This window comes from Mixophyes fleayi, chromosome 1 (assembly GCF_038048845.1).
Source record: "Mixophyes fleayi isolate aMixFle1 chromosome 1, aMixFle1.hap1, whole genome shotgun sequence".
Lineage (NCBI taxonomy): Eukaryota > Metazoa > Chordata > Amphibia > Anura > Limnodynastidae > Mixophyes > Mixophyes fleayi.
The window spans coordinates 381,714,451-381,726,681 of NC_134402.1; the positions used below are offsets into that span (position 1 = coordinate 381,714,451).

At 40.1% G+C, this 12,231-nt stretch overlaps 1 protein-coding gene across 1 annotated transcript in view; it reads left to right on the forward strand.

Annotated features, from left to right (window-relative positions):
• Positions 1 to 237: 237 nt before the first annotated feature.
• Positions 238 to 12,231, forward strand: part of MCC (MCC regulator of Wnt signaling pathway) — a 256,345-nt gene continuing 244,351 nt past the window's right edge. Inside the window, exon 1 of the mRNA XM_075179709.1 lies at positions 238 to 430. Within this exon, the coding sequence (XP_075035810.1) occupies positions 297 to 430 (134 nt within the window). The 5' untranslated portion in view covers positions 238 to 296. The remainder of the gene's footprint in view (positions 431 to 12,231) is intronic.

Here is a 12,231-nt window from a genome sequence, read left to right on the forward strand (position 1 = left end):
TCCTGTCTGACCTGATGGCTGTGTACTGAACATGCCATGCAGCCAGCACGTCCAGGGAACAACTGGCACCGAATCCACACTTCTCCACTGAGCAGGGGCACAGGGTTTTCTGTGTGGAAGCAGCATTTATCTCGGTGGGAGAGCAGAGGGAATGCAGGCCGGAGGGGGTGGGGACGTGGGCGGGGACTGCCCATGAAAGGAGCGCTGGGCGGGGAACCGGTTGATGTGTCCGCAGCTGGCTCCGGGCTGTTCCATATCCCAGCAGTGGGCAGTCCCTGGCCGCTCAGCCGTGCACTATGGCGGCTGCTGTGGAAGTGAACGGGAGTACCAGCTGCAGCGGTAGTAGCGACACCTCCAGCACTGGAGAGGAGGAGAGGATGAGGCGCCTCTTTCAGACCTGCGATGGGGACGGGGACGGCTATATAAGCAGGTAAGCGCAGCTGGATCCTGGGTACAGGGATGAGCAACAAGAATGCTCAACTTTCCAAGTTCCTGCCAAATAGTTTGCTGCAGGGGGTGCACTTACTGTCTGAATGCAGGAGGCCAGGCTTCACCACAAACTGAGATTTATACCTTCCAGCAATGGAGTTAGACCTGCTGCCTGGACTATTTTGGTCCCCGGGGGGCGCAAAAAGTATTAAATCACATTGCAAAGAGGGAGCTAGAATTAGATCAGCAGGATAAATGACAAGGGTACTTAGTAATTTGCTGCAAAGCACTCGTCAAAAAACTGATCTGTGCAGAAGCAAACTACTTATCTCCGTGCCCTCAAGGTTGGTGGATCCAACTTGTATTGTAATATGGCATAGTAAGTATGTGTGAGAGGTGCGACTATGCTGGTTACTAAGCGAGCTTTCAGACAGGACAGTCAGTGACTGACAGCTGTTTGCCAGTATGGAACATGTGTTGATGGTGTGAGGTAGATAATATTTCCTGTTCCTCTTTTGGACCATTTCACACCAATTAATGGGGTACTGATAATGATCATAGAGATGTATTATAGATCTTCCATTGCTATGTTCAAATTTATTTGCCACTATTTAACATGCTTTGCTGATGGGTGTTGACTTGGACAACTTAACATTTGTTGAACATTTTGCTATTGTATAGCTGAAATAAAATCCCTTTGCAAATGTTAATTTATTGATGTTAATGATTTCTGGTTTTCAGTGCTGCAAACACTGCAGACTCACACTTTTACAACTAATTTTTACCTCAATCTGTACTATCTGAGGTGTTTGACAGAGAAATGCTTTACGTTTTCAAACACGTTTTCCACGTCTTTATTATGTAGCATTTCAGCGCAGGAGCATATGCAGGGAAAGGCTCTTTTGACTTTTGCTGGCATGAGGATCACTGATCCCTATACTGAATTGGCTGTATTGAGAACAAAAACTCAAAAGTGAATGCAGGAACATAGTATATGCTTGTGTTTTGTCTCATTTTTATAGATGCTGCTTGTGTGGAAAACTTGCACATTTTTTTTTCTCCCCTTTTCATTGTCATTGTGGTGTAGGTGCACCCCCTTCAGCACCCATTTTTGGATTAATCTCTCAGGCTAGGTGAGTTTATTTCATTTTGGGTTGAGGTAGATTGCAGGTTTAGGGGCTTATTTATTAATCATTTTTTCCTCCTGTGAATTCCCCCAAAACAGTCGTTTTCAGGGAATAGCTTCAAATCTAAGTACCCTGCAAATTTATTATTGGTACATTGCAACAGATATCATAGATATTTGCTGCTCTGCATTTTTTTTCCGAAATACATGTCTGCCCCATAATGGACTACCATGGGCTGGGTCACTGGGCCACCTGCATTTTTTTCCTTTAAAATAGGCTGCTAGAGTAGAGTCTTGCCCCCCGGGCTGAAATTTGCCAGCCCTCCCCTGATAGCAGACATAGACATCTATGGGGACTGCTATGTACCGCAATTCAACAACTTTCGAAAATACTTTTACACATGTGGTAATGTACTCCAGCTCAGGCTAGCTTCCTTTCCCTTATTAGGTAAAGACGGGTAACAAATATCTCCTCCGGTGGTATATAAGGTAGCTCCTCCTCTTCCCGGTGTCTTTTCCTTTTCCTGGCATAGGTAGTGAGGGCTGTGTTTGTTTTTTCCCATGAGTAGGGGCTTGTCTTTCTTGGAGATCCCAATGACACAACAGTAAGGCTGCAAACTGCAGAGGGACTGGCTCTCCATGGCACATCAGGCTTCTACTAGAAGAGTGGGGCTTATGCGGAAATCTGACTTTTGTGCAATATCATGACTTCTGGCGATCAGCGCATGTGCTGAGATTTCTTCAGGGGTCAAGCTGCAAAAATGAAGCAACAGGCTGTGTGTTTGAATGGAGCTACTTGGTGCTGAAATTTAATCTGCTATATGCGGTTCACGGATGGAGCCGGATCCCAAACAGCTTAAAAGCATCTGTAGTAGGTGGACCCCTGAATATAGGGTGTTTTATGTCCTATCTTATAGTTAGTAATTCAGTTCTCTTTAGTACTCTTGTACAGCCTGGAGAGAGGAAAGACTGCAAGATATAAAGAATATGTTGAGCCTGTGATAAGCCTATAATAACAGAAGTGGATGAAATATTTTGTGCAGCACGCAACTGTCAAGCAAAGGGGAAAAAGCAGCCACCTGAACAATGCGATAATCTCATAGAATGAAGGAAAGAGTAATTTGTTACTAAAGAGGATTTGTGTGTCCCTGCAAGGGTTAAAAATACCTATGTCTCAAACAAGGATAGATTTTGAAGTCCTGTGTGAGCAATCAGACTGTAATTCCCTGGTAGATGAGGAAGGGGGGGGTCCTCCATTAATAAGCCTGGGGAAGTCAAGGAGTCGCCTACAATTTTTTTAATTTGGAAAAAGCGGAAGTTTGTTAAAACACATTTATAAATCTCTGGTTATGGATTTAGAATAGTCTTCCACAGAGATCCAAAAATCTCTCTGAAAAATGGTACCTTTTATATTATGTTGTTCAATTACATCAAGTGGTAAAGGATATGTTTAAAAGCACTGTCCTTGTGCAGAAAGGCATAGAGTATTTATGTGAAGCATCTCTGGATACAATTTTTTTTTTTTTTCCAGCCAGGACAGTGGCCTCAACAGCGCTGGCTAAAAGAGCCCTCTCCTCTAACTGTGTCCTTGGACAGCAGACCCTCAATCAAAAAAATAGCTTGACTAATCTTCAGGTTCCTGGAGCACTAATCTTTTGAAGATAAATTGGATACTGTTATACAGAAGTCATTTGGGGCAAGGTCTAACCGCTTGCCACAGTTTAGAAGGATTAAATACCCTTCTTCGGCTAATTGACACTTTAGTGATGTGAGGAGTAATAAGCCAGGGATGCATTATGGGAAACAAAATATGGGGACTTCCGCTAAGCAATCCTTTTTTTTTTCTCTTTATGAACAAGGATGTAAGGTCAAATTAGAGAACTCTGCATTGACCAATACCAAAATCAGTCCCCGGTGGGTGGCAGAATAGCACATTCTGCAGACATATGGTCCCATTTCATCACAGATCAGTGGGTGCTGTATATAATAAGAAGCCAGTAAGCGATAGAATTTCTTCACTACCCCAAAACGGACCTGTTTGCTCAATCCAAAGTTCCATCTACCAGGGTGAAATTAGCAACCCTACAAAACAGTCTGCAAACATTGATAGTCTTGGGTAATGTCTCTTATTCCAGCAGATTTTCTGGTCCGAAAAACATCAGAGTCCTTTCGCACAATCCTAGATTTCGAATGCTCAACAAATTAGTTCACAGACTCTTAATAAAATGCCTGGTATGAATTCAATCCTCTTGTCCATAGGAGAAGGGGACTTTCTTGCATCCATTGACCTTCAGGATACCTATTTTCATATCGCTGTGGCTGTCCATCACATATACCAAGATACTGGTAACTGTTATAGCGGATCTAAGGAAAAAAGGAGTCAAGATATGGCCTTATTTGGGAGACATTCTTGTGGTGGAGAGTTTAGATATCATGGTCCGTTTCAAGACTGCTCAAATAATACAGTTTCTGAATCGACATGGTCAGATGGTGAACAAGTTGAATGTTTTGTGATGAGAATTGATGAAACTTAAATTCTTGGGTGTCCAGATAGACACTATGCAGAGCACCATTGTCAGAAGAAAAGTGTATCAAGATCCAGTGCCTAGCACGTCAGCTGGTTTTGAGATTGGTGGGGATGTTGTCATCCCCTATTGGCATGATCCTGTGGACAAGTTGGCATACCTGAGATCTCCAGATGGAGCTCATAAGGAAATGTTACTACAAGAATGACTCTCTCTACCAGTTCATTGCCCTTTCAAGAACCTCCAGTCAGTTGCTCAGGTATAGCTAAGTCCAAACTTAAGAACAAAAGGGGCATCACTGCTGGAACCAGAATAGATAATTCTAACAGTAGATGCCAGTCTTACACATTAGGGACCTCGTCTTCAAGGATAAGTAGTGCAGGGAAGTGATCTCAATCGAGAAAGGTCTTCATGTAAACATCTTGGAAATGAGTAGTATGGAAAGTAGTTCAACATATTCCCATCTGAAAGGAACATAGCTCAGAATTTTCTCAGACAGAACCATGGTAGCCTTCATAAATTGACAAGGGGGAACCAAAAGAAAAACTTTGGCAATGATGTGAAGATCATTTCATGGACAGAAAATAATCTGATTGCACTCCTGTCATTATATATAGCAGGAGCACAGAACTTGGTAGCAGATTACCGCAGATAAAAGCAGATTCAGCTGGGTGTGGTCTCTCCACCTTGAGATGTTCCAGCTATTAGTGTGAAGGTATGGCCTTGCTCAGGTGATATCAGGGTGGAAAGGTTCCCAAATTTTTCACTTAAAACTGGGACCTGAAAGCAGAAGGAACATATGCTCTGATCTTTCTGTGGGCATTCCCGATTGGCGTATGTCTTCTCTCCATTTACACTGATCACATGCATGTTAAGAAAGGGCTGAAAGGCAGAAGTGATAGCTATTCTTCCATTCTGGCCTCAATCCAGTAGCAGCCAGCATTCCTCACATCCTGTCTTCTTCTGGGATGGGCCTGGAGCATTCAGTTTTATGTTACAGGTATTGGCTTTGAGAGTATTCTTGGACACCAAGCTAGCCTCACAAGGTTTAATTAGGACATTCTTTCTGGCAGTAAAGAGAAGTTATCCTTCTATAAGACTTTTGTGGCCTCATGCAATATTAATTTAATGCTAAGCACTCTAATGAGTCCTTTTGAACCTCTGCAAAAAGTCTTCTTGAGATGGATGACATTGAAAGTTATCTTTATAGCAATTACATCTGCTTACAGAATGGGAGAGTTACTAAGCACTATGGTGGAAAGAACCTTATCTCAATATGTATTTGGATAAAGTGGTACTCTGAGCCAATCCAGAATTTCTGCCGAATGTAGTATCTAAATGATTCTGAGTTCTAGTTGGGTCGCTGCTTAGGTTTTTTTTTTTTTGTTTTTTTTTTAAGCATGGTGTCAAAGTGTTTTATAGTCTGACTCAACTTCTTTCTCATACACAAACTGATGCAATCTTTCAACTCCAAAACCAGCTAGCATCTCTTTCTCTATTTGTGTATAGTGCTTCTGGATTACTTTTGAGGCCTATGCTACTGGCTTTCTGCCTTAATGGGAAGTGGCACCAAAGTATTGAAGCATCCACAAAAATTGTCATTGGTGTATTTACATCCTTGTATGTGATCACAGGTGCTTCAGTAAGTCCCTCTTAACTAATGTTGTCCCTTCCATTTCCATATAATTGCAACCCTGGAATACAACATGAGAATCTCTCAACATGCAGCTTACATTCATGTGTTAAGATTTATTTTGATTTTATTGCTTCAATTTTGCTCAGATCCATTTTTAATCCATCTTATGGGAAAAAATGTGGTGTAGATATTTAATTTCCTACAGACAGACTTTAAATTTTTCCTTGTTCAGGAATTATTAATCTAGCTCTATCTAGGGCCTGCCTAAGTCTTTGTTCATGCTGTTCCTTTATCTCAGCCCAGATCATTATATCATCAATGTAGGTTTCAAACCCTTCAAATAGCTGCTGCACAGTTATATGATACACCTTTTGTGCTGATTTTGTCCCAAAAAGGAATCTCAAGATCCTATGGAGGCCTAATGGGGTGTTGTACATGCAAACAAAACGTGAACTGTTGTCAGCCAAATTTATTTGGTGTGTGGGGGGGGGGGGGGATGTACACTTGCATCCAGCACTGAACAATTTTACTCTGGAAAGTCTGGAAAGCGTATGTGTGATTTCAGTTGCATGTTGGTCAACCAGTTTAGTTGGCTCTTCAATTCTTGTAATTTCATTATCTCTATCCTGACCAATACTACTGTAGATCTCACCCTTAACAATATATATCATTTTGTAAAAGTTTTCGTGAGTTATACATGATCACTAACAATAAACACAAAACTAATAACACTTAACATCAGGTATTGTGTTATAGAGGCACAGAACATTTTGAGTATGCCAGGAGGTTGGTGATGTGACAGGTTATAAATCCTAAACAAGATCACATTTACTATACTTACACTATATAGAATGTGTCTTACTGTGTGTTCTATCACCTACACTTAGTGTCAGTGATGTCACTGGAATCTAGTGAATTATCTATTGATTAGGGCACACAATGGGCGCATACAAAATGTTTGTGAAAAGGCAAACTCAGACTGGGAGTATAATCAAAGTGTGTTCCCTAACAGAACAGAGTTATGTAAGAGAGGTATATGGGTCACTTCTATTAGTATCAGCTTTTTGATATGTGAAGATTTATTCTACTATTTAGCAGAAATTAATGCCCAAGGATATTATTTTCCACATGCTTTCACATTCTCGCTTATACTGTAATTACTGATAATGTTTCTCTTGAAATCTACTGAACATCAAAGCAAATGCTTCCTCCCGCTTTACATGTCTGTATCATACTGTGTAATTCATCTGTAGACAGCTCACAGCTTCTGAGTACTGAAAGTAAAGTTTAGAGAGTCAGTCCTAAGCCCAAAAATAGTTTGGAATCTTTTTACATTGGAAAATGATCCATTAATTATAGATGTAGTGCAACTTAAAGTGTCTATCAGGTAGGGTGAGAAAAAAAGTCACCTAACCCAGCACTCTCCTGACTAATGGCCCTGGGGACTGATCCATGCAGCTGTTTATTGCACCCTGTTGAACAGGCAGAATGCAGAGCATGTCTGCCCACTCGCAACTCTAAAGCTATAGTCCCACCCATGGCGTGTTTTTCCACCACACTGGCTATCTCACCAAGCATAATGAGCCCACGAGTCCACAAATTATGCAATTGTTGGACAATGGTTAATTTCTTAATCAGTACTCTAAAACAGTCCTTCAATAAATAAGGTGTGCATTGGCTGAACTGTTTCAATTTGCTAAATTGTCTTGTCATTAGTGTTAAATGTTGGCAGTATTTGAAGGAAGTTGGCTTTGTGGATGCTTCTGCCCCTCCGGAGTCCTATGCATCTCATTCTGCCACCCTGGAACATCTTCAAAATTGATGCTGTTGATTATGAGAAATTGTGTGTAGTAAGGAATAACAAACTCCCGACTGTAAATTATTACTGACCTGTGTGAAAGCACAGGGGTAGCAGCCTGGTGCCTTTTTATATGGCCAAACTTGCAGAACTCCTCAGTGACTTATACCCTCCTTATAATTTACTGAAGAGTCACATTTATCCTATATGTAAAACCTCCACTTCTGTTATGCATATATTTCATCCCCGTAGCACACAGCCTTTCATGAGTACTAATGTGGAATCTTTTTAAAGCACTGGTGGAAGTGGGGGGTGTATACGGTGATATGTCATACCGCCACTTCTTCTACAGCATTGTTGAAGCTATAAAATTCTAGTCCCTTACATTCCCATTACAGTTTTCATACCGCATGTAAAGTAAAGTGTAATCCATAAAAAATAAAATGCCTGTATTAAATGTGCATTTAATATGTACCTTCTTATGCATGTAAATGTGATTAATCGTTAATATGCAGTAGCTTTCGTCTGTTCTATATTTTTGCCTTTATTTGACTGGTGGGTTCCATGATGGTGTAAGGTAATTTATCCAAAATCCTTGCAACTTTGTGTCGGTTGTGTAAAAGGTTTTTTTTTTTGTGGAATCTGGAGCACCATACCTCAAGTTTACGTAGATAGTTTTTAAATGATCTAGTCCTACCCCTGAATGTTCTCTGGTATTCCCTTAATTTCTTTCTTAAAAAAACCCACAAAAAAACCAGTGCTCCTTTATTGTAAATAGAGTAGGAAGCACTTGGAGTGTGTGTGTGTGTGTGTGTGTGTGTGTGATCACTAGCTATGATCCAATTTCACCAATTCGATGAACCCAGACATGTTAGTATTACTACTGACCTGATTTGAAATTCCTGACTGAAAAATTATGGCTCATGTTTGCTATACACGTTTGAGGTTCATGTTTGCCTCGTCTTCAAAAGTGTTTTATTTAAAAATAAATAAATAATGAAACCATAATTTAATATTTTAACATTGTAAAAGCATTTTAACATCTATTAAAATCGAAATGTGAACACTGCTGTGTTTGCGTTTTATTATTTGTGGTAGGTTCACAATAATAAACTGGCAACATTCGTCTTCTCTAACACATGTGCAAGGCTTTCTTAATGTTGCTTTTGTTTTTAATGGTGTGGTCACTATTGCATAGTTCATTCATAGGCAGTATTCTTCTAAATATCGGTCCAAAACTGGGTATGCAGCAGGTACTTTGTAAGAAAGTTTTGTTTTTATTTTCTTCTGGTCAGATCTGAGTTGTTTTGATGAATGTTCTGTGACCTGAGTCACTGAGGCTGCAGAACTTTAAATACAAACTGTTCTGAAAATCGGAATTGTCCAGTTACCGTTATCCATTACGTTGATCAAAAAGAAAACGTGTAGCGTCTAACAGTATTATCTACATTATCATCTAGTAGAATTCATTGGATGCTTTTTCTAAATGTACACACATTAACAGTACTGGGCTGATGGAACAGCCCTAATTAAGAGATCTGGGTGCGTATAAATCATTGAATGGGAGTATTCATAAATTTGTTGAATGTGTGAGTACCTTTTACATAGAGTTCGGGAAGACTTGCTTAATATTTAATTTGGTTAAACGGGCCTAAAATACAATGAGATCACAAAATGACATAACGTGATGTATGGCATCATTTAGACATCATTTTATAAACAACAAATATTAACCTTCACTGAGTTATATACAATTGGTCATTTCCCAATTTTTGAGAAAATAATTGTATTTTCCGCTTCAGGTTGTGCCTGTTTACGTGCATTACTTCTAACCCATTACTGCCACAATATACATGTTTTCCACTAATATCAGTGGTGTCTATCGCTTTGGACAAGGTTGTCGTCCTGCCCTTAAATGAACACTAAACCTATAAGACAAGATTCCTTGTATAAAGTTACTAATACCATCTGCAAATATGTTTTTTTTTGTTTGTTTTTTTTCCCAGCAGTTTACCAGAACTAATGCATTTAGTATAAAAGCTATATTTGTAGAAGTGTTCAAAAGTGAAAGTCACCTACAGAGAAATATATTGTTCAGACAGATGTTTATTTTATATGTCCTTATGTTGGCAGTGGCCTGGTATTGCTGTGTATTTAGAACCTAAAGTCATCTCATACTCAGTAATTTATCGAAATAGATCAAATCCTTATCAGGCATGTTGGTAAATTTGGTCAGAAGATGACTCTTATTAGCCTGTGTCGGCTCTCCTTTTCCAGCCCCAGTAAAGCTGGGCAAGGTCTGTCTGCTTGGCCTGTGTACCGAACGGCCAGATCTAATCCAGTTTGGTCACTGATCCTGTGGCTCGGTGATTTGACCAAATGTTATTGGCCTGTGTGTGGCCATTTTAGTTATGACCTCAAATCTGTGTAGATACATTTGTAAGCAATGCACAGATCTGAGCTTATCTGTTGACATTTTCAAGGACAATGAAAATAAACAAATCTGCCTGGACAATGGCATTTTCGGAAGGTATGCTTCCCCTTAAGTTTATTAGGAAAACACTGACAATAGCCGATAACCAGACAATAGTTTGTACAATGCCAAACATTCAAGTTGTGTCAATATATTGACTTTTACAAATCTATTCCTGAATGTTGCAAGAAACTGTTCCATGTTGTTCCAACTTATATTTTTAGTTTCCATTTAGTTTTTTCTTGAAATTCTACAATGTAGAAATCAACATCTGTAGATACGTAATCTGAAACTGAAAGTTATGATATTGCCCCCTAATATCTTCAGTAACCCTAATGTTTTGTTTATGTATACATACATTTGCCTCTGTCCCTTTTTTGTAGGGTTGAATTTGCTGTACTCTAAAATGTGACATTTCGTTTTGCTGTATTTTAGAACATATCGCTCTGAGCCTGTAAAAATGTGTCTCTTTAATTGACAATAACAGCAGTATGTGAAGCTGCATAAAGGTGTCTTTGAAACCATAACCTATAAATGTCTAAATGTCGAAAATAGTGTGGGTGTTTCATGCTCCCATTTACGTGTCTGCGGATTATTCTGCAGGGAGTGCTGCTAGACAGAGCCGAAGAGGTCCTCTGAGGCTATGTCTTACTAACCGTAAATGTCACCTATATTAAACCTACTTTGCATTTGATCCTTCACTAATGAATAGAAAATGCATCATCTCTATTTTAGAATATTTTATTCCTGTAGTGAATACATATTTGTTTGTTATGTTTGATTTTAAACAAATAACAGGCATGTTTCAGCAGGATACTTGAAATGAAAATATAACTAACTTGCAGCATTTTGGGTGTCTCGCTAGTGGGAACCCCGTTGTTCCGGTGATTAAGCCCAGCCCCCCCAAGTTGAAGACATGCTCATCTTATCTCTTGTTCAGGGCACACTCTGAAGGAACCGTTTGTTGTATTTGTAGCAGATATCAATGGAGAATACTAAGGGGCCTATTTTGTAATGGCTGCCACTCCCCCTGGTAATTCTCATCGCTTATGCCAGCGATAAGGAATGATCAAACAATCATCACGGAACAGTGCATGCAATAAGAGGCTGTCCCGGTGATGACTGTAGCATTAGATCCAGATCTGGGGGTAAATGTATCATGCCCTGGTTTTTGCAGCTCGCGGGAGATTGGCGGCTTCGCAGCTTAAATTTAAAGTGGCGTTGCCTTGTAAAGGGAAGTTTCCCTTTACAAGGCAGCGCCGCTTTAAATTTAAGCTGCGAAGACGCCGATCTCCCGCGAGTTGCAAAAACCGGGGTATGATACATTTACCCCCTGGAGTCTTTAATGTGTGCAAGGTTAGTTTATTTAATAGAGGGGAGGAGCACAAAGCCAGTCATCATCACTTATTTATATAGCGTCACTAAGTCTGCAGTGCTGTACATTGAACTCACTCGCATCAGTCCCTGCCCCATTGGGGCTTACAGTCTGAATTCCCATATATATATATATATATATATATATATATATATATATATATATATATATATAATTTATTATATATTTACACCACACACACGTCAATTTGATAGCAGCCAATTAACCTACCAGTATGTTTTTGGAGTGTGGGAGGAAACTGGAGCACCCGGAGGAAACCCATGCAAACACGGGGGGAACATACAAACCCCTCACAGATAATGCCATGGTCAGGAATCGAACTCATGACCCCAGTGCTGTAAGGCAGAAGTGCTACCCACCGTCCGAGAGAGCGCCGAAGATCCCTCTCCTGTGATGCTCCCCAACCCCCCTCCCATAGGGCAGAACAGCTAACTCCATCTGGGTCACACTCCGAAAAGTCCACAATACCCATTGGGAATTATGGGGACTGCGGTTTAATGCTATACTTAGTCATATGCAGGCGATACCTATTATACTGCTGGGGCACTTGCTGATGGGGGGGATGGAGGTGGGTGGATCAGGGTGTCCAAAGTACAAGTTTGGAACAGGTATTTGCATAATTTTGAATTTTAGTTGAAACTGAGATCTTTTCATGGGATCGTTTTATTTAAATACCCTGTCCCTTTTAGGGAGGCATTCCTATTTTCAGCAGGGGCTGCAGAACAATTTGTGTAGTAAACACTAATGGTTCTGAGGAAAGTGTTGTGTGCTGAGAACTGTGTCAAGCTTGTTTTTATTTTCTAATTGGGTTTACAGCATATTGGAACTAGTACATCTAAACGTTAATT